We start from the raw sequence: 22,562 nt of genomic DNA on the forward strand, positions 1-22,562 counted from the left end.
CCACCTTCTGGATGTGCCCGTCTCGCAAGCAGGGCTGCTTGATGATACTGTGGAGGACGGCAGTTCTCCGCGGTCTGGAAGCAGACTGAGGCGATCAAGCAGATCCTGCCACGCCGCAACGTGCCCGCCAACAGGTCGGCATGGTCTTGGGCGCAGCCTGCCTCCCAGCAGCCCCGCCCTCCCGCGGCGGCCCTCTGGTTCCAGGACCCTCCCAGAGGACGACCCACCAGAGACGTAGACCCCCGCGGAAGAGGGCATCTATTCCCCGTCAGCAGCCCGCCAAGAGGTCCTCTAAGCGGCCCTGACGGGACGAACCTGGGGGAGATTTTACTGGGCCCGATTCCGGCCTTTCCAACGCTGGATCGGAGAAGGACGCTGCCTGCCGCGTTTCCATAGAGTCTGGGCCCTTTTCAGGGCCCGGCGCCCACATACTCACAAAAAGACAAATCTCCCCTGGGTTTTCCTCCACAGCGGTCTCGTCCACATGGTGTCTTGGAAGGATCGGGCCGCCTACTGCAATCTCCCCCGGACGTTGCGTCGGGCCGCCTGAAGCAGGTAAACATACAGAGCCGTCAACCTCCCTGGGGGTCCCCCCTGTGCGAGGTGACAGCACTGTCAGCCACCGAACCAGCCTCCCCCGGCACGGTGAAGCAGATTGTCCCTCTGGTCCCGCTGTCGCGGTTCTTGGGCGCTTGGCAGCGCACCAGCCCGTCACACTGGATAGAGAGGACAGTCCATCTCGGTTACTCGATCCAATTCGCCAGGCACCCCCCCAAGTTTCGGGGCATTCTGTACACCTCGGTGCGAGGAGAGAATGCTTCCGTACTTCGGCAGGAGGTCGCTGCCCTTCTGGCGAAGGGTGCAGTCGAACCCGTCCCTATGACCGAGATGTCGGCCGGGTTTTACAGCCCGTACTTCATCGTGCCCAAAAAGGGCAGGGGGCTGCGTCCCATTTTGGGTCTGCGCCAACTGAACAAGCACCTGCACAAGCTGCTGTTCAGGATGCTGACGCAGAGGCGTCAGGAAGATTGAGGAAGATTGGCAACTCTTGGGGGCTCACCAGGGCCGTACCAAGGCCCTGTAGGACCACATTAGGGTCCCAAGAGGGTACGGAGCACGGTCAAGGTGGATACACCCTTCTCGCGCTCCTGAAGAACGACTGGCTTATCTTGGCACACTCGCAAGATGTGTTATGCACGCACAGGGACCTTGTGCTTCGGCACCTATACCATCTAGGCCCTCGGGTCAACCAGGAGAAGAGCAAGCTCTCCCCCGCGCAGAGCACCTCTTACTTCGGTTTGGAACTAGACTCTGTCCGTATGTCAGCACGTCTCACCAACGAGCGTGCACAGTCAGTGCTGAGCTGTCTGAGGTTGATCAGCAGAATCCCTCGACGCCGCTGAAGAACTTTCAGAGGCTCGTGGGGCACATGGCGTCCTCGACAGGGGTAATCCCTCTCGGGTTGATGCACATGCGGCCGCTTCAGCACTGGCTACGGAGTCGGGTTCCCTGGACAGCGTGGCACACCGGCACCAGGCGAATTACGGTAACGCCTTAGTGCCTTCGCACTCTCTCACCCTGGTCAGACTTGACCATTCTCCGAGCAGGGGTTCCGCTCGGACAGGTTGAGGCGTGTCGTGTGAACGACAGACGCCTCCCTGCAAGGGTGGGGTGCGGTGTGCAAGTGGGCACGCAGTATCGGGTCGGTGGACGGGTCCCCGACTGCTTTGGCATATCAACTGCCTAGAGTTGCTGGCAATCCTTCTGGCACTGAGGAGGCTCCAGCCCCTCGTGCAGGACAAACACATGCTAGTCCGGTCGGACAGCACGACTTCCGTGGCGTACATCAATCACACAGGTCCTGTGCAAGGTCAGGGAAGAGGGGCATCAGGTTCTGGTAATTGGCGCCATACTGGCCCAACCAGACCTGGCTCTCGGATCTGGTAGATCTGACGACGCCCCCCCCCCTGGCCCAAGTTGCCAAGTTACGAAATATTCTGTGTGTTGCTGACGCAGAGAAGCTTATTCATGCATTTATGACCTCAAGACTTGACTACTGTAATGCGCTACTTAGTGGTTGTCCTGCATCATCAATAAACAAACTACAGTTAGTTCAGAATGCAGCTGCCAGAGTTCTAACCAGGACCAGAAAATATGATCACATAACCCCAATTTTATCAACCCTTCACTGGCTACCCATTAAGTATCGTATTGACTTTAAAGTTCTTTTAATCACTTATAAAGCCTTAAAGGGTTTAGCCCCTACCTACCTAACAGAGCTTCTATCATACTACAACCCATCACGCTCTCTAAGATCTCAAAACGCAGGACTTTTGATAATACCTAGAATAACTAAATCCACCAAAGGGGGTCGAGCTTTCTCATATGTAGCACCTAAACTCTGGAATAGCCTTCCTGATATTATTCGAGGATCAGACACACTCGCCCAATTTAAATCTAGATTAAAAACGCATCTTTTCAGCCAAGCATTCACTTAATGCAAATATGCTAAATAAACCACCAGGAGATGCTGACATTAGATATTATTTTACTAGAATAATTGGATTTATTATATAAAACACCATGTAGTGTGTTTTACCCTTTCTTGGGTTTTTCGTTTTTCCCCTGTAAAGCTGCTTTGGAACAATGCAAATTGTGAAAGGCGCTATATAAATAAATTGAATTGAATTCCCCTGACGAAGGACCTTCTGTTGCAGGGGAAGGGCACGTTGTGGCACCCCAACGCAGGCCTCTGAAACCTTCATGCCTGGCCCCTGGACGGGACGAGGGCTTGCCGTTAGCGGTCCGGGAGACTGTCTTAAAGGCTAGAGCCCCGCCTCTAGGCGGTTATACGCTTATAAGTGGCGCCATTTGTCCTGATGTTCTCCCCGGGTGGAGAACCCGCGGAGTTGCCTGATCGGATCAGTGCTGACCCGCAGGTAAGTATCTCCGTCAGCACGACCTGGTCACCAGGGCGAGAAGGGTGTATCCACCTTGACCGTGCTCCGTACCCTCTTGGGACCCTAATGTGGTCATACAGGGCCTTGGTACGGCCCTGGTGAGCCCCTAAGAGTTGCCAATCTTCCTCAGTTGTAGATGAGAGATGCACTCCTGGTGGCGCTCACCTCCCCGCCGGGAGACCATGTTAGTGTCTCCACATGTAACCTCCCCTCTGGGTAGGATGTGGCCTCCGTAACACACTATTCTCAGAGGAGAGCAGTGTTTACCAAGTGTTCGGCTCCGGACAGCTCCTCGCTACTAGAGGCGTACGCCACTGTCCGTGAGGCCGTCAGTACAGGCTTCTCAGTGTGACCAATACTATGTGACTGGAAGATTACGTCTCGCGGTAGCACTCTTGTGACTTGCTAGCCTAGTCAGGGTCGCTTCGCTGGAGGTCGTGATATCGGTGCAAGCGCTAGAGCGTTTAGATAGATCCCCAGTCAGTCTCTCAACACAACGTCGAGAGACCGACTGAAGGGGAACGTCTCGGTTACGTCTGTAACCTCCGTTCCCTGATGGAGGGAACGAGACGTTGTGTCTTCATGCCCCAACGCTGCGCCGAATCACTGCAGTGACCGGGAGTGCCCTCTCAGGTTCCTCAGTACAAAGGGTGAGTGAATGACCGCCGCCATCTTCCTTTATACTTGTATGTACGGGGTGGAGACTGGCGTGCGCGTGCCATTCGCCAAGCCCATTGGCGTTTTATAATTAATTATCTCGGAGAAGGTAGGTTCTCAAGATCAAACCCCAGTCAGTCTCTCAACACAACGTGACCGAGAAGTTTTTCATGTTAGGGGTACTCAACAGAGCAACAATTCTATTTACCTCCAGTGGAGCACGGGAATAATAGAAGCTGTGAGTCTGCACAGAATTCAGAAATCAGCGTTAAGATTGACTGGTCAATACAGACCAATGTGTTCAGTCTCTGCAGTAGACATAAAAGTAAACCAATCGTGAAGACACATTTAAACAGGATCTGATATAACACAAAGGAAAAACTCATTAATGAATGTCATTGTAAAACACATGGGTCCAAATTGAAACCGATGCGAAATACAGTGAGATGAAAGTGTAAAAAAAACTTGAAACTGTAATTTAAATAGAACTTAAACTTTATCAGGAAACTTAACAACAAAGAAGTTAAAATAGATAAGAAATATTTCATTCACTGCTTGCTAATCGAATAATGAATTTCATGCTTTTGAGTTATTTTCCAATTTATGTTTCAGTCAAATTGTCATGCTGCTAATACTGTATACTTTTGTAATGAACAAAATTAGAAAAATGCAAAATAGAAGCATTTTCTCTAGTGGTCTCAGACTTTTGCGTTCCACCGTCTGTTTTCATCTGTGTTGGTTTTTCTCGTTCTCCAAACCGCTTGGCATTTAATTAAACTGTACTTCTCCTTTGTTTGAGCAATTTTTTTCTGGTCCCAAGAGTACAAGTCAAGGAGCTTTTAATTGCTCTAACAATAAAAAAGAGCATTCTCTCATCTCCACATAAATAGCAAAAAACCCCAAAGGCACTGGGCTCTTATCACAACGATTTGTGTTGTTAGCTTTTTCATCTTCTGTCGCTTTCTTTTCTTTTCTCCCTTTCTCTTTGCCAGCTACATGTGTGTTTCTCAAACTTTTGGGCGGACTTAAACACAGATTGAAGTCTAGTCTTTTTTGTTTATGTGAGGGTCACTTTCACTTGAACCTTTTTAAACCACTTGCCAGCCTGCATATATATTAAACCTTTCCTATATGTACATTACACAGAGCCGAAGGGACCATTGGAAAATGATAAGATATTAAAAATCAATCAAATGGTTTCTGAAAGTTTAAAGTTTAAGCTGGAGGAGTTATAATAAATCAATTCTAAATCTCTGTTAGTGATGCCAAGATGCCAAGGTTTGGCTAGCTAGCTTAATCCAGTTTTTCCCTTTTTGTGGATTCTGTAAAATTGTAAAAATTGCACCTCTCTCCATCAAAATCCACTTAAACTGAACAGTCACGTGTGCGACATGAGAAGGGTTTCTGTGAGTAAAACAGGTTGTAACCTGCTCAATTCTTACGGTTTAATCAGATGCATTTAAATGCCTAGCCCCCATTGCTTTTGTAAAGTAAATGGAAGCCATTGTGCTTCATGACTCTGTGTGTTGTAAGCACGTGTGGATGCATGTGTGTACAGGTAAGGCAGGCCAACGTGAACCCTTCTTGTGTAAGTGGCAATCACTAATTCCATTATCACTTTACCTATTACTGCAGAGGCCGAGGAGAAAGCAGCCCGTTGTAATTACCAGCACACGTTTACGGCCCGTTTCCTCAATTACACATTTCTGCTCTCTAATCTCCCTATTCAACTCATGCAGGATCACACGTGATTGTTTGTATTTATGAGAAGCCCTGGATTTCAGTCTTTTAAAACCGACAAAGCTTCTTACAGATTGAGTATTACAGCTTTAATGGCTGTGTAATCCGTCGCAAAAATGCTTCTCTATAAAGGTTCGTGTGTAATGTCCAATGATCCGTCTTATAGAAAAATTCAATGAGAAGAATGAACCTATGTAGAATACTGCTTGCCTGCGACAATGGGTTATAAACAGTTCAGGAGTCATTATAGGTTTATGTGACAGCACAATGACATATTTACAAGTCAGATAGGTTTGCTATTTTTTTGTTTTATCATAAGAAGGTTATCTTTCAGCAGGTATTTTTTTGTATTTTAGAAAATGAAAAATGGACACAGTTGGACAGTTATATAGGCATGTTAAGATGTAAAGAACATGAGAAACAAATGAGCTTGACGAAAAGTTTACACTTAAATGGACTTTTTTATTGTTCACTCAGGCTCCTGTGTAGTTAATCATTTTTGGTTTACTTTCTTGAATGAAAACAAAGGAAAAAATGAATATCTTTGTATTTTTTACATTGTCAAATCAAGATACGGTTATTTGAAAAATTTGAATTATAAACTTTCAGATATATGTTTCGTTTTGAGAAGATGTATATTCATTTAAGATTTTGAAGATATTTGTACTTCAAAAAACTTTCAATGTTCAAGAAAAACACTTTCTGTAAATAAAAAAAATTATTTAGTACTTAAAATTTGAATAGGTCATATAAAATAGCAAAAAATGTATACAGGTTTGGAACAACCTGAGTAAATAATGACAGAATAAAAAAATGTTGCATCCCTTTGACCCTTACACAACCATCCACTTTTATTATATGACGAATGAGAGCAGTTTTCAAAATGTACATTTTCTCTTTATCTAAAGTCAGTCAGGTTTGAAATAAATTGTCGTTCAGTAAATGATGACAAAATGTTCATTTCGGTGTGAACTATACCTATAATAGTTGCCTTCTTGCTGCTTTATATTTCCCACAAACGTTTTTGCTCTCATCTGTCTGTTCCCTCGATCCGTTATTGACTGATTTCAGATTTCATCGTTGTTAGCTGCAAAAGACAATGCCTTGTCTCTGCGTTATTTACTGAACATTTCTTTCCAATTGGCTCTGTCCTCTTCCATATGCTTTGCAAATCTACTCAAAGTCATTTTCAATCCCACAAGTCTCTTTGAGGATGGAAGTCGATCCCTACAGCTTGGCACCGTTTTAGCTCCAGGCGATTGTGACTCAACATATTATACACGTTATACACTTTTCAGGACTGTATACTTCATATACTCAGAGCGTTAGAAAGTAAAACATAAACTGAGGCTATAGGCTACTTGCAAACATGATTTTACTGGAAGCTTTTTATTTAGAATCCAATGAACTCAAATTGAATAAATGTAGTATATTTCAATATTATGACAGTTAGTGCATGTGTATATTATAGGTTTGTCAAGCTTTTTGTATCAGACTAACTCTTTGTTATTGGCTTAGTTTTGCTGAGCTTTGAGGTTTCTTCTTGACATTTTCCCCCATCATGGTCTTTAGACATTTGTGTGGGACACTAAATCAATTACATTTAGACAAGTACTATAATACATTTGCTTATGAATCGTAAGACTGTCACCTTGACATGTTGGTTTGGTGTTATTTATTCTAAACATAATACATTTTCTGGGCTTATGTTCAACAAAAAAATAAATTACATATTGACAACCAAAGCCACGTTGTCAATGTCTTTGAATTAAATTTAGAGGCGTTTCAGTGCAAATATTGATAAAGGCTATATTGCAGTTCATTTCGATTATTCATATATCATATCATATCAAACGGTTGGCTGCCCTTATTTAAACAACCACAGACAAATGTTTTTATGTTAATTCAATCAAGGATAATTTTGAAGTGGATTCAAATGAAAAGTGCTCTATTGAGTATTAGCTGCTGCTTGTTCTTTGTTCTCGAGCTAGCATCCATCTGCCAGCATATACAAGAAGACCTCATAGTCTCTCTCTCTCTCTCTCTCTCTCTCTCTCTCAATGTCTGTCAGAGACGAGAGCGTTTGGATCAAAGCCTCTGACATTTGGAAAATTCGCTCATCATAAAGCATAATCAAACACAAATGCTGTTTTTGCACGCATTTTTTTACAGTTTTTCCTTTTCTGTCACAATCGGTTTTCTTTTGTTCTTGCATTGTCAATATCCATGTCTCTTTTTATTCAGCACTCTTTTTTCTTATGTATTTCGTTTTTGATTCGTATTTCGTTTCAATTGATGCATAAAAGCTTGGTATGAATTTTCAGTATGCATTAATTTGAGAGTCTTATACGTCGGCGCTAAATGTACTGTAGCTCTCGGCTGTAGTTTTACATAAAAATGCATATTCGTTTATTTGCATATGAGAGTTTTTGCTAAATCAAAAGCATGCACTCACGCTGAAGAGAAAGTACTTTTGTGAATACATTTGTATCTCAGAGATCGAGCTCGTAGATGCAAATGAAATACACGAACGCAAGAAACTGGTAACAAAGGCTATGAAGCAAGAAACTAAGGCTACCTGCATTACACGGCCTGATCTGACACAGAACAAAGGAAAAAGTATGCTATAAATACAAGAACTTTAATGGGCTTACAAGAGACAGCTGGAGACTATTGAGATGGAACAGAAACACATAGTTCTGTAGTTCTGGTACTTTAAGGTTTATAACAAAACCACAAGGTCAAACAGAATGTGACAGTGTTCACCCGGGCTGCCATATACTACGCAATATTGTTTCTAAGATGACAAACGACTGAACTAACTGAACCAAATTAACCAAATGAACTGAAACATGTAGTAAACCATATTTTCAGGAAAAGAATGCAAAGCACATGGAGTGCCAGTAATTGAATTGCAGATCTCTGGGCGTCCCATCAGCCACCGACTCTGGGTTCACCATTGCTAATATTGCTCTGTGATATTACCGGACAACGTAGTCACATCCTTTACAATGTGTCTGAATCTGATGCTGTAGTGCTGTGTGGGCGAGGTAATGTAGCTCATCTCTTTGACATTTATAGTTTGACTGTGGAAATTGGAGGAGAGAAGATGCACCGTGTCAAATGAAAGCCTTTCTTTTTTTTTTCTTTGATACAGCCAGCACAAAATAACTCAATTTCCATCCTGATGGTTTCTTAACGGTCACCCTAACTTTTATGCAAGTGCATGTTGTTTTGTGTGCACGTGTTTTTGGTCCAGTAAGACTTGTAAATGAATGAATGTTTGTTGTTCATAAATGTCACAGTGTATTAATATATGAAGGATAGATTCTACTACTCTTAAATGCCAACTTGCATGAAATATGAGTAAAAAATGTTCTGCATGAAGGAAGCCAGCATTAGAAACGAGTGACAATGTTTTTGTTATTACTCCCTAAACATTGCAGTCTAACTTTATATGAAAACGTTTTATTCGTTTATTCGTTTTAGTCGTTAATTCGTCTGAATGTAATTCAGTTTTTGCTGGATAGGGGAGTTTAAAACAATGTTTTATACAACAATGAGTCTGCATTTAAAGCAATCCAGAGCTTGGCTGCTTTTTCATGTTTGAACAGAGCTTTTTCTGTCACAGCAGCCAAACGTTACAGTAGCTTGGCATACAAAGTAGATGGAAAGGGGTCAAGAAAACCTACAATGACTAACATCCCTGCGGAAAAACATTATAGAAAACATTACCCGCTGTAGAACACCAATAGAAACCATTACAGAAATTCTGATGCCTTCTGATGAGCTTTTAACATTATAACCATCACAAAATTCCTTTGTGTGTTGAGGGTTTTGGGCAATATTCCAATAGGATTTAACATCCCACCAATAGAATCCATCAAATCCACCAGTAGAACCATTACAGTATCCATTATAGCCAGTACAAATCCCTTTAAAACCATTAAAACCTTTAATGGTTTCTATTGTTTTTTAAGCAGGGTAAAGAAGTTGTACTGGTTTGAATGGTTTTAAAGGGATTTGTATTGGTTGTAATGGAAAATGTAATGGTGTCTACCGATGTGTGATGGAATGTATTGGTGGGATGTTAAATCCAACTGGAATAATGCCCAAAACACACTACGAAAAAGAAAGCTATTAGGTTTTAATGGTATTCTAATGGCAACCATTCAAATTTCTGTGATACTTTCTATTCGGTTTCTTTGTTTTTTCAGCAGGGAAATCAGATAATTTTTTTTAAATGTTACAGTTTAGGTCTTGGCCAAAAGAAAGAAACAGTATCTGCAACATACCTTGAGTGCTTCCACACAATACGTGTGGAGTGGTGCCCACAGAATTATGGTTTTAAGAATAATATGGCCACTTTAAGGAAAGGGTTAGCATAGAGATGCCTCTTTAATAAGACAGAGAGATTTAAATTTACATGATGTAATGTGTAAGTGTGTAGACACACACATACTGTGCTCAGAACTGATCTGAGCACACAGACTCATTACCCCAGTGCTTGTGACAAACCTTCAGTGTGTGCTCACTCATTAGATGAGAAGGCTGCTGTTGTCAACTTGTGTTCTCTGGGATTTTGTACATGAAATGAGTGTGGCGTTCGTAACAATGCTGGATTCCTCATCCTTATTCACAGTAAAAAGGGTTTGTGTGCACCGTCAATGCAAAAAAAGATATAATGAAAACTTCCTGGTTATAAAGGTAACTGCGTATTTTGGAAACTGGCTTTATAGAAATATTGTACCAAAAGAGATCTTGTTGCTATTTTGACATTAGAAGTACAAATCCACAAATTAATCTTGTGTTGTTGAAACTTTTCGTTCTCATAAAAAAAGAAACCATCTCAGACATTCTAATGGTTTTCATCACAATACCACTATGAACCGTTAGATATTTCGATTAAAACCATTACAACATTTGTATTTGAAGTGTGTTTTGGACATTATTCCAGTAGGATTTAATTGTGTTCTATTGGTTCCCATGCGCCAGATTACCTGCCACCAACAGAATACATCACATTCCATTATAGTTTCCATTAAAACCAATGCAATTCATATTGTATCCATTACGTTTTCTGTGCAACTCAAGTACCTGGATAATGCACTCATTTAACCGAATAAATTGAAGTGTGGATTGTTGGACTTTCATGAACTCAGCATTCTCTGTTTTGTATAGATATAGATTTTACGCAAGCAAAGTTCACCTACTCTTCAGTTTGACAACGGCTGAGGTCATGCTGGTCAAAATGGGTTACACTGACATCGAAAGTACAATGTACAAAATGATTTTCATTGACATTTCTGGCATGACAAACTCTGCAGACTCTGCTTTTGGCTCTGCAGAACACTCTTTGATATACGGAGATGATACATAAACACTGACGGATATAGTGGGCAGCACTTGTTGATTAATCCACTAATCTGATCTAATCAATCCCAGAATGCACCTGTGCTCCTAAAAATGTGCATGTGTGATTCACAATGACATTGTTCAGAAACAAAGGGCACCTTAATCCAATTTTTTTGTATCTGTCAGTCGAAAACTCTTTAACTGTTAAAAATACAATAAAGACGTATATATATCTATATATAGCCTCACAGTATTGTGTATGTTTTTCAGAGTTAGATAAGATGAGTGTTTGCGTGTGCCCTTGTGCGCGTGTAATAGAGAGGGGCGATGATTGATTCATGAGCTTTAAATAAACATGTCTTCTCATCTCCAGCTGGGTCGTTGTTCTTAGCCTACAGAACTGTCAATCTCCCAACACCCCCTGCTCTTTAGCTGCAGAGAGAAGCGCAGCTGTGTGTGTGTCTGGTTCAATAGTAAGCGACAGGTCGACAGACAGAAATACAGACAGACGGCAGGCAAACAGAGACAGGTAATCCTGAGCAACAATTCAAAGAGAAAGTGCAGTGCTTTGTAGACTTTGCTATGATATTGAACTCCACAACGAGCTCTTTTTATAATTCGGTCTCTCTGAGTTAAAAAGTATGCTCTAGATCTTCTTCAACTTTGGCATTTGCATTTTGTTGCATCTGACATAAGCATTATGTCACTTAAAAAAACTGTGTAACTTGTGGCTCCATTACTGAATATTCTGTTGCATTTTATCCAGCTGATTTAGAGCTCAAGAAAACATCCTGCGCCGCTTATTTGTTCTCACTCTCAACAAACAGAAAGCAAGAGGCTGACAAGCGCAAAACGTAAACATGATTTAACACTCACCAATTTAGTTTTGTCCTAAAGTCCCCTTTATGAAACTCAGCCAGGCAAACAAATGTTCAAACTCAAGACGTTCATTATTGTAATGCTGCTTTTTTTTTGGATTTAAGTTTATTCACAAAGCTTATTTAACTATTTATTTTCTATGGTTTTACTTTTCAAACATACAGTTTTATGTCTACCAGCTATGCAACACACAAGGGATTTCCACAGACGAAACCATATAAATAGAGAATCTATCATCACAGTGTACATGTGTTAAATAAACCGTGAGATTCAAGTGTGTGTCTCTGTGATATTATTGCTCATGACCTCTCGCATCCATTGTTCCCTCGCCACACATTATACATGTCAAGAAAAAGCGACAAACACTTAAACCCCTGTCAGCGTTGAGTCATTGCCAATTTCAACCAATTTATCTCCCAATTTCAGAAGGGGCCGCGGGAGGTGTAGACACCTGCACCTTTCTTCCGTCCCTCCATCTTTTCTTCGGTGTGTTTATTTCTTTCTCTTTGTACTGTGCTTGGGTCTGTCACAATGAGCTCGCCTGAACCTAGAGAGATGCTGAATGGCATTCTCTCTTCTAAAAAACAGTTTGACAGGTCACACAGGGGTCACTACACTTCATTAACCACCAGCATGCTTTGCCTTTCTGTTTGTGGGTGGAGACCGAGAAAGAGAGAGAGCTGTTTCCTTTATCTTTGATTCTTCGCTTACTTACTCTTTATTTTTTATACTACTTAGCACATAAAGTTTGTTACAAGGAATGTGCAGAGATTCATAATCAGAGAAGACAAATAAATACATGAATGTCCGATTTTTTGACTGCTGGCAGGAAGCAGGGTTATAAATATTTGTATTCCTGTAGTTTCCATGCTGTTTGTCAGAATTTCTGTATATACAGAATGTATTTGCTGAGGAATTATAGATTATAAATAATATTATTATAAATAATGATTACACCATAATGATAATCATAAATAGTATAACATAATCATACATATATAATACAAATAATATAAATGACATAATTAATACTAATACTACTACTATTAATAATGATACTACATAATAATAATGAAATAAGTCATATAATAATAATTGAATTACTATTACTAAATATAATAATTATAAATAACTATTAATAACTTAATAACTAAATAAATGTTTAATGGCCATGTAAATGTGGTTGCCATTTGTTAAGGAATGTCAATTTGCCCGCGATTCAGACCCAAATAAATGATATCAACGCAGTCCAGCGGGGGTACTAGGGTTCGGACCAGGCAATCGAACTAAATGTGAAACCAAACTTAGTCAGGGTGAGGACAGGGCCGGGTAGGTGGCAGATGGCACGGTGGCCATCAGAGTGTGTTTCAACATGCTGCATTTGTAAAAGCTGTGGAGCTGACAGAAGGAGAAAAAACAGGATGAGATAAGACAGTGAAGTGCCTGGAGATCACAGTGGCTGAATGAGATAGCAGTTGGCTGTAGGTTACTATGCAGAAAAGGAAATGGATATTAGAGTGGACATAAAAAATAAACTAAGTCAGAGCATAGCGTTTTATGGAAGTCGAGTGCATACATTTGCTCTTGGTCAGATGGTGTCATGAGCAGAGATACCTTTGCAGATACTGAGTGGTAAAGAGAGATAATGATGCGGTTTAGACCACGTGTTTGTCAGCCTGAGACTGGTAAAGCAAGCGGCTCAGAGAGCTAATGCTGCTTACGCATTTGCCAGCTGTTTGATCCCTGAAGTCATTTATCAGTTCATCCCCATAGCTCAAAGCAGACGGACACTATTTGTGTGTGTCTGAACTCCCTCTGACTTTGTCCATTGCTGCTTGTTTTGTTTTATTGCAGTCATTATGGTACATTATGGTCTCCATGTCACTTTTGGCTAGTCCCCACATGCTGTCAAACCCAAATGGCTGCGAGCAACACGCCCCATCTGGCTGAACTCGAGTGAATCAGATACATATTGCGGGTGTTTTACACAGGTCTGTGTAAGTTATTCTGTTCGCCTCGGCCCAAAGGAGGTCTGTAATACCTGAGAATGTGATTGTTAGTATTTGCAAGACCACTGGAGGAACACGTTCTTTGAAATCCGCCATCTTCATTTATTTCACTTGTTTGGAAGCGCTTCCCAAAAACTTGGCACTGGTTAAACATATTTTATGATATAGAATTTATAATGAAAATATGATGGGGTAATGTGATTTATTTGTTTGTGATCTATTTGTTTGGGCCATCCCATAAGTTAGGAAAATCATAAATGAGATATCTTTAATATCTTTATTATTTTTGTCAGACATAAGTGTGAGGAGATAAAATGAGACCAAATGTAAACGTTTGCTTAAATCTCCTGCACTTCAGATATTTCTCCTGAGAAACTGATGCAGAAATATCACAAATATCTCAATGTCACAAACTGAGCTCAAATTTGCAGAGACTACAATCAAAAGTTGTGAAGATCTCTATATAAACTCAAACATTGACCTCACACATTTACCCAAATCCAGATTATTTTACCCTTAATAATCTACACTTTTTACGCCTTCTGTCATGATTCCGCTGTCATGTATATTTTTGGTCTTGCAGCGGAGTCATGGCATAGCCTTAGGTTTTGTGTGAGAAAGACATGGCTTTGTTTTGATTCTGACTTGCCATGTGCTTTCTCTTGTCTCGTGAGTGTTTCCCGCCCTTTTGTCTCGTTAACCTTCCCTGAGTGTTTCAGTACCCACACCTGCCCATTGTTATCTCCTTTGTTAGTCTCCCTATAAGATGCCCTCTTGTCTATTGTCTTGTGCTCGTCCGTTGTACCTGTATGCTGCTGTACTTGTTTCCTGCCATGTCCCCAAGTTCTCTGGTCTTGTTCGTAGTGTATGTCTGGTTCCCAGTTCCTTTTTTGTATTCGTGGTTGTTTACTTTTGCCCCCCTTGTGGGAAGAATTTATTTTCTGTTTTTGTATTTTGTCTAGTTAGAGTTTTTCCCCCATCGTTGGGTGTTTGTTTTTGTTGTTATTTATAAGTAAAGTATATCTGTTAACCCCTTCATCTGTGTCTGCCTGCACTTGGGTTCTCCCCTCACAATTCATGACACCTTCAGACTCTTAATGTATTTAAACTACAGTTGCACCGAAAATATATTCCTCCACCGATATATACGATTATTCAGAGTGATGTTTGCCGATACAGATTCTAAAGATTAAATTAAAATGTCTTTACTTTCTAAATGTTATTAATTCACATAATGACTATCGGTATTGAACATCAAACTGTTGATTTTTCTTAACATTTTATGTACACAAATGAATTGCATTTTCCTGTCCTCTTGTGATAGACAGGATATATCGGCCCAGATTATCGGCTGGTTTTAAACTATTGGCTGAAAGTGTATAAAATTGCTCTAATCGAACGATACTGATTATTGGCTGATCTATCTCTTCATCTCTAATTGTAACAATTGTTTTATTTCTTTTTTTGACTATTTCTTTCTATTTTAATTTCTCATAAGTAATTTTAGCAGAAGCATCTGACACTGAATTGATACCTACTGTAAATCACAAACACAACCTATAACTCCATCTCCTGAGCTAAGAATAAGCAACTAACAAACAATAAAATTTTCCTGTACGATGCTAAACAGTCGAACCGTGACCCCTTGCTTGGTCCCCCCTTATCGATCATGTGATCTTGACCTCTCTTTGACCTCCTGTGTGACCTATAGGTGTGTGGCTGAAGGCTACGCGGAGCTGTCGCATGAGAGAAAAGCGCGCGGACTTTGTAGCCGGCTGTCTCGACGGAAGGGTCATTGCTGCAGGGGGACTCGGTAAGTTACTACCTCAAAGAAAACATTGAATAGATTATGCAAATAAGATCAAGTGAGCTTAGAAAACAAGGAAATAAATCTACAGAAAACAGCGCTGTGATTGTCATATTACAGAACAACCGGCGGCAGAAACTGTCTTGTAATGAAATGCAATGTAAACGAATGGTTTCATCATGTCAGGTTGCTAAGTGTAGTCATTATTAAGTACTGTGCGTTAATGTCACCTAGCAACAAGAATCAAGCTTGCATTATACCAGCTGCAACAATTACAAGCTCTTTTGATGAACTTTGTGAACTCTGTGACCTTCCCTTAGGACGCACTTAGTTTAATTGCTATTGATCCTCACTGTTGCCGTGTATAGTTTAGTCAACATTTCCTCAGTCTAGCCACCGACTTCGTTCATTAAAATAGTTTTATTTAAATCGGAAAGCCATAAACTTAGCTTCATTATCTAAGGAATAATTGGATCTGAGGAACACTGAGGGCTTAAAATCAGTACAAATTCCTAATTGTTGTTTTTAATTTCTGTACAGTTTGCTTGACCTACAGTGTGTTTTTATGGCTCTTTTTTCTGTGTAAGGCTGTAATTCTTTGTGAAATAACTAAAACGATATGAAAAAATAATACAGTCAGTAGAGACATGTACCTGCTACATACATATGAATTTGGGTTTTTAAACTAAGTGATTTTGTGTTTTTCACAGGAATTGGCGATAGCCTTAAAAATGTCATGTGGTGCGACCGTGAATTATCTTTAAATGAATGCATTTCCTTGAATGCTTAAAGTGATAGTTTACCCAAAAATGTCATCGTTACATTTCATACAACGTATAAATTAGATATTTGGAAGAATGTTAGCAATTGTCAATTCTGTGACATCATTGGCTGCCAAAGTAAACAAATGGTAGTCAAAAGTGCCCCAGAATTGTTTGTGTTCCTAGAGTCTTCAAAATATCTCACATTGTGTCTCACAGAACAATAAAAGATACAATATTTTTTTCTACAATGGTAGTAGATGATGTCACATGCATAACACATAACATACTTACAAAAGTATTTTTGAGTGAACCAACCCTTTAACATTCTTTTTTCCAAATCTTCAGTAAATAAAGTGCTAAGAAACAAAGTATTTGCATTTATTTGACTTTTGGCAAGAAATCATCTCATATTTTTGTCTTCATATGTAAACTTATTTTTAACAATATACTTATTTTTCCTGAATATTGCATAAAACGGATTTATCAGCGATTCATATTTCGGCCACAAAAATGAGATATATTTTATGGTCAAACTTCAGTATAGGGGGCAATTCTCGCTATTAACAAACAATCAAGTATGACCTTTTCCTCAATAAAATCTCAATCTGTTGTTGATTAATAGTTAGCAAGGTAGTAGTTAGGTTTAAGTATTGGGTAGGATTAGGGATGTAGAGTTTGGTCATGCAGAATAAGTGCTTTATAAATTCTAATAAACAGCTGATATGCTAATAGTGGGCATGCTAATAACAACTAGTTAATAGTGAGAATGGCCCACTATACTGAAGTGTTACCTATTTTATTTTGAATTTAATACAATCATTGATATCATTCGTAGCACCACATGGTACGTGTGACCCATTTATTATCTGTTAACCAATCAGAATCAAACATTCAACAGCACTAAAATTGGCTCTGTAGAACTACTCATTGACAGCCTGTCTAACAGCCTGTAACCCAATGTGTTTTTTAACTAAATTATTGTTTTATTTCAATCTTTAAACTCAAATGAACAGACGATTATTTAAACCTCTGAATATCTGGTTGAAAACCTGCCTGCGTTTTTTTCCTCTGTCTGCGTTTGCATTACGAGAGGCAGATATTTCTCAATATATGTCAGCTGAAAGAGTGGGCGAGAAATTTCTTTATCTACCCGAAAACTGATATTTAGGGCACAGTGTTACAGATTAAACATGGCACATTTTTTATTTAATCTTTTCCCGTGTCTAGAAATAGAAGAATTTCAGGCATCAAAGAATCCAATGGAGGATTATGGCGTGTGTCTGTGTGTTGTTCTCAGTCTCCTCATTATTCAGAGAGTGTGTGAGAACTGAGGGCAGGTTTCTTTCAATGTGTCACGCTTAAGCACAACACTCCATCCACCTTTCACTAACTCGCTCTAGTCTCTTATAGCTGTTGTTTGTCTCTCTCTCTCTCTCTCTCTCTCTGTTTGCTCATTCAGTTGTGTGTTTGTAGTATTGCTGCGGTCGCTGCGTCTCTGTGTGTGCTGCTCTTGTGAGCAAAACTGACATATCTGTGTCTCTGTCTCGGTGGTGTTTTTCTCTGCAGTTTCTCTTTTAAACGTATTGCTCAGGTCACACAGACTTTACTAACACACACTCACGCAGGTTCTATTGTTTTAATATCAGGCTAATGATATTTGTATCTCCTAATCCTCAGGCTCAGTACTTGACATTATGTATGATTTATATATACAATTAATTTAATGTGATTTGGAAATGGGTTTTGTCAGCCAGCTTGCCCTTTAGAGTTAGTTTTTAAATTTTGTATTAGATTCTGACACTTCTGGTCAAGTATAGCCAAACGTGCACACACACACACACACACACACACACACTCACACACACACACACACACTAACAGGAGGAGATGCTTAATTCCCTCTAGCTACTTATGTCTTTGCAGAATTAATAGCAGCTGTTAGGATGACATTGGAGATGATGTTGGGGAAATTGCTCTTCACATGATTTGTCTCTGAATTATCCGTGTCCTCGTTCAGATTTTCCTGTACTCAACTCTGTTTATAGATAATCACAGGTTTACTTTCAATGACAGCGTCAAAGTCAAGAAGGCATTGAATGACAATTAGGTATATAGTGAGAGAAATATATTAGGGTAGTTAGCATTCGATTCCATTGTTCTGTCCTGTTAGTTTCCATATTTAAAGTCGTCATGGAGTGGACTAAGGGGGCTGAAGCCACGAAGGTTTTCAGTAAAGCCCCGAATGTTTCATTACCGTGCTGTGTATGAATGACTTTAATTTTTCTGAAAATAGGCACTTTGCCTTTATTTGATAGGACAGTGGAGAACAGACAGGAAAGCTTTGGTAAGAGACAGGGGGTGGGACCAGCAAAAGATGCTGAAAGACAGGAATCAAACTTGGATCGGACCGCAAGTGCACTGGCTCGATATGTCGGCGCACTAACCACAGCGTCGGTGCCTAATAGATATGTAAAGGTGTCCCGGACATGCACTTGCCCTGGTGACATATATCTAAGTGAAACGGACTTGATTTCCCACATCGAGGACTGATTGGATCGTTGGAAGATGTTGCTAACAAAATGGAGTCATATTTGAAAGGCGAGTTTGCAGTTAACGGAAGTATTATTCCCCAGTGGACTTATCGTTGGCACCATCCCATGAAGAAAGCTCCACCCTCGCGCCATTCCTCATGACAGGAAGTGATAGAAAGGAGGTTAGCGTTTCTTATTAAAGATTGTGAGGGTGCATGAATTTGTAAAAAAGTGCAGAGATGAGTCATTTTTAACAAAAACAATACAATATTGCATAAAACATTATTTTTCAATTTTGATTTAATGATGTCTTTAATGTATCGCCGCTATCCATGTTTCTTTCACATTAGTTAACTCTACAAAAATATGAGAATCTTGAAGATGTAGAAAACACCAGGCATTTCAAAACAGCTTCATCTGCTTTTACAAATATGTATTTACGCGAACATACGAGCGCCCGAGGATGCGTAGGAACACGCAGGAGATCTTCCAGCGGGCGACAAAGCTACGCTTGACTTGACACTTTTGATTACCGCAAGTGGATTCACCCGACTGTTTGTTCTGTCAGGAAATTATGATAACAGTAGTTACGGCACCAGCCCGTTCATGTCATCTGCACTTCAATTTGAGTAACCATGGAAACTTAGCGACTGGTAGAGCGTGATCATTTACTGTAGGCCTCGCTGCCAAACACGAGAGAATGAGAAACACTCTGCCCAGTCGCACTGACCCTGAGGGAAATGAGAAAATGTTCCTGTCCTGCGACTTTCTTGCATTCACGCCAGGACTTTTATTTGGCTTGCCGGGAACTATTTATTTATTTATTTTGCAACATCAGAGGAAAAGTTTCCTGTGAGGCAGAAGCCGCAAAATCTGTAAGAGTTACATAATTTGAAGAAATCTGCATGGCACCACCTGTTCAAACCTGCTTTAGTCCCAAAACCCACCAGGTGGCATATGCTTCATCTGCACGAAACAGCCGCAGTGTGTGTCTCTCTGTGCTGTTAGAGCTGTGTGCTAGTGTGTACGACTGAATGGCTGGAGAGGATGTGAAGAATTGTGGTATGTTTTCTGCACACTTGACAGGGAATCCGTGTGCTTGCACTGTCAAACTCACCTACATCAAATATGTTTTTATGACAGAAATTCCTTGTGTACTTTGAGATGTGTAGACTGGGAGAGTTTGTTTGCGGAAAATCTTGACGTAGGCATTAAAGGAACAGTTCACCCTATAATAACATTTTTGCCATAATTTACTTACCCTCATGTCATCCTAGGTAACACATTCAGAGTAATTATAATCCAAATCCTTGTCTTTCCTGGCTTTGTAATGCAAGTAAATAGAGACCCAGTCACCCACTCCAAAAAGCACATATATCCATCATTAAAGTAGTAACAAATGTATTTTTGTCACAAACTAATCCACAGAGCTCCAGGGATACATGTTCAGGGTTAATACATGTCTCATGACACAAAACGATTAATATTTTCAGCTAATTTAGTCACGTAAATGAGATTATCACTGTACTCACTCAAAATGTCTCAAAATAGGCTCATTTGAAGCTCATTTGGTTGTTGGGTGTTGTGACCACGAGAACCAATGAGATTCAAAAGATGAGATACGTTGAGTCTGCATTTAGACTTTTGAGTGAGAACAGTGATAATCTTGTTTCCATCCAAACTTGACTAAATTCGCTCAAAATGTACATCGTTTTTTGCATGAGACATGTACCGTATTAACCCTGATCATGTAAACCTGGAGTCTTGTGCATTACTTCTATGTTTGAAGCTTCAAAAACGTAATTGTACCTTTGATAATATAGTTGGATGTTTGTTTTAAAAAAAAGATTTAAGGCAGGAATTAACCCTTATGTTTCTAAATTTAGGCCTAATACATAATAAATAATTTACTTATAAAAATATTTAAAATATTAAATATGAATAGTTTAATTTTATTTATTTAAAGTACTTTGTGGTAACACAATTCAAACCCATGTCTCGCATGAGCACAATAACAGTTGTTTTGTTCTTCTCATTTGGACACCAAGTAAGCCAAAAGTGGCAATAAAACCTGTGTGCATGTTGTAGAAAATTAATTATGTTGTTTTATATTTGTCAGGTAACCAGCCGACGCCGCTGGCGTCAGTGGAGAGTTATAACCAGCTGAAGAGGAGATGGGAAGCCGTGGCCCCGTTACCCAGCCCTCGCTGCTCATGTGCCTCCATACAGACCCCAAACATGCTGTTCCTCATTGGAGGGGTGTCCCAAGGTCCCAGCAACGCAGTGGAAGCCCTCTGTTTAAAAGAGACCGTCTGACACATACATACACTTGAACAAATCCTCACATGCTGGACTGTCCGAGTGTATATACTCTGGAAACACACACAAGCGGACGTGTATTTCTCTGACAAACATTCACAGGCTTTTCCTGCAAAGAATGCATCAGCTTTATACTTCAAATAGTGGAGACAATCTTCTGGAGCTTGGATAGTGTGCTGGACAGAAGACGTTTGGACTGGAAATCTTTGACAAGCAAAAAATACATTTAAGTATAATCTAACTATAGTAATATATATTTATTATGACGTGTATTAAAGACCACATATTTATTAATATATATATATATATATATATATACAATTGTGCATATACTAAAATATATAATTCGATAGACCTACACAGACAGACACACTCCAGGCGCCTTTGAGCAGTACAGCATTTTTTCAGTATCAAAGCAGGGTAATTTTCTGGCAAACTAAAGAGGAACTTAGGGCCATATCCACCGAGCTGCCAGCACCTGTCTAAGGTAGCATGTTTAGCACTTTTTGTATTATTATTGACGGATGTGCCGTGCGCGGACCGGAGTCGGATGCGTGCTTTTGTATCCTCACATCCATCCACATGTGGAATTTTGCAAATTTTGCAGAAAGCACTCCTATGATTCACACATGCACACACTGTAGCAAAAGATAATAGAGATGACAGAGAACGTAAATCTTGCTGGTCAGATTATGGAAGGTGCTGGTTCAAAACAAGTTAAGCTTTATTGATTACCACCCATAATCGTTTTTACTTGTCCCTTATTTTTAAAAACAAACAAATGTTGGGTTTACAGTAATGCACTTGGAAGTAAATGCAAAAAATAACATAAACTAATATAAATACATGCTGCAGAAGTATTGTTTATTGTAAATTCACTCTAAAAAAACTGTAAAATAGCGGTAGCTGGAACGGCAGAAATCAACATAAAATAACATATCTTACATAGATTCTAAGTAAAGCATTGTTAAATAAAATAACATGGAAACATGTAATTTAACTTAACAATACTTTTCACCAAACTTGTAAATTTGCGGTTTTTCTGTAAAAAAATTTTTTACCACATTTCAAAAATAACTGACAATTCTGTTAAATTACAGCTTTTACAGAGTAGTTAATGTGATGCATTAACTAATGTTAACAAATAGAATCTTATTGGAAAGCGTTGCCAAATATTCTAATTCAAAGTACTTTTTTATAGTAGTAACAGTTTCGGTTTCCGCAGTGTGAGCTGAAATATTTATTTTGAGTTGTAAAGTTGTCTGAATCATCCTTTCAGCCCTGAGACTACTGTTGCGGTTACCATTAAAGACATAATTCCTGTGAACGATTCACTGTAAGTGCATTACTGTAAAATGCTTTCCATTTAATAGACAAGATAAAAACATTTTACTGAGATACATACAGTAACAGAAAACATCAGCGCTTAACTTCTACTGATCCCAGAACATTGCTGCGCTACCCTCAAGTTTCAAAAGGCCTGGTTTCAAAATTTACACAACCATTTTGTAAATTGTTTAAAAATAACCTTAGCAAAATGT

General features: G+C 39.9%; 1 protein-coding gene across 1 annotated transcript in view; it reads left to right on the forward strand.

Moving 5' to 3' along the window:
- The window catches only part of klhdc8b (kelch domain containing 8B), a gene marked incomplete at both ends in the record, with an annotated part of 73,456 nt that extends 52,438 nt beyond the window's left edge, over positions 1-21,018 (forward strand). The window contains 2 exons of the mRNA XM_079478459.1: positions 15,312-15,413; positions 20,822-21,018. Coding sequence (XP_079334585.1) covers positions 15,312-15,413; positions 20,822-21,018 — 299 coding nt within the window. The remainder of the gene's footprint in view (positions 1-15,311; positions 15,414-20,821) is intronic.
- Between the last annotated feature and the right edge of the window lie 1,544 nt (positions 21,019-22,562).

The sequence above is a fragment of the Barbatula barbatula genome (assembly GCF_947034865.1).
Source record: "Barbatula barbatula genome assembly, chromosome: 17".
In the NCBI taxonomy this organism is placed as follows: domain Eukaryota; kingdom Metazoa; phylum Chordata; class Actinopteri; order Cypriniformes; family Nemacheilidae; genus Barbatula; species Barbatula barbatula.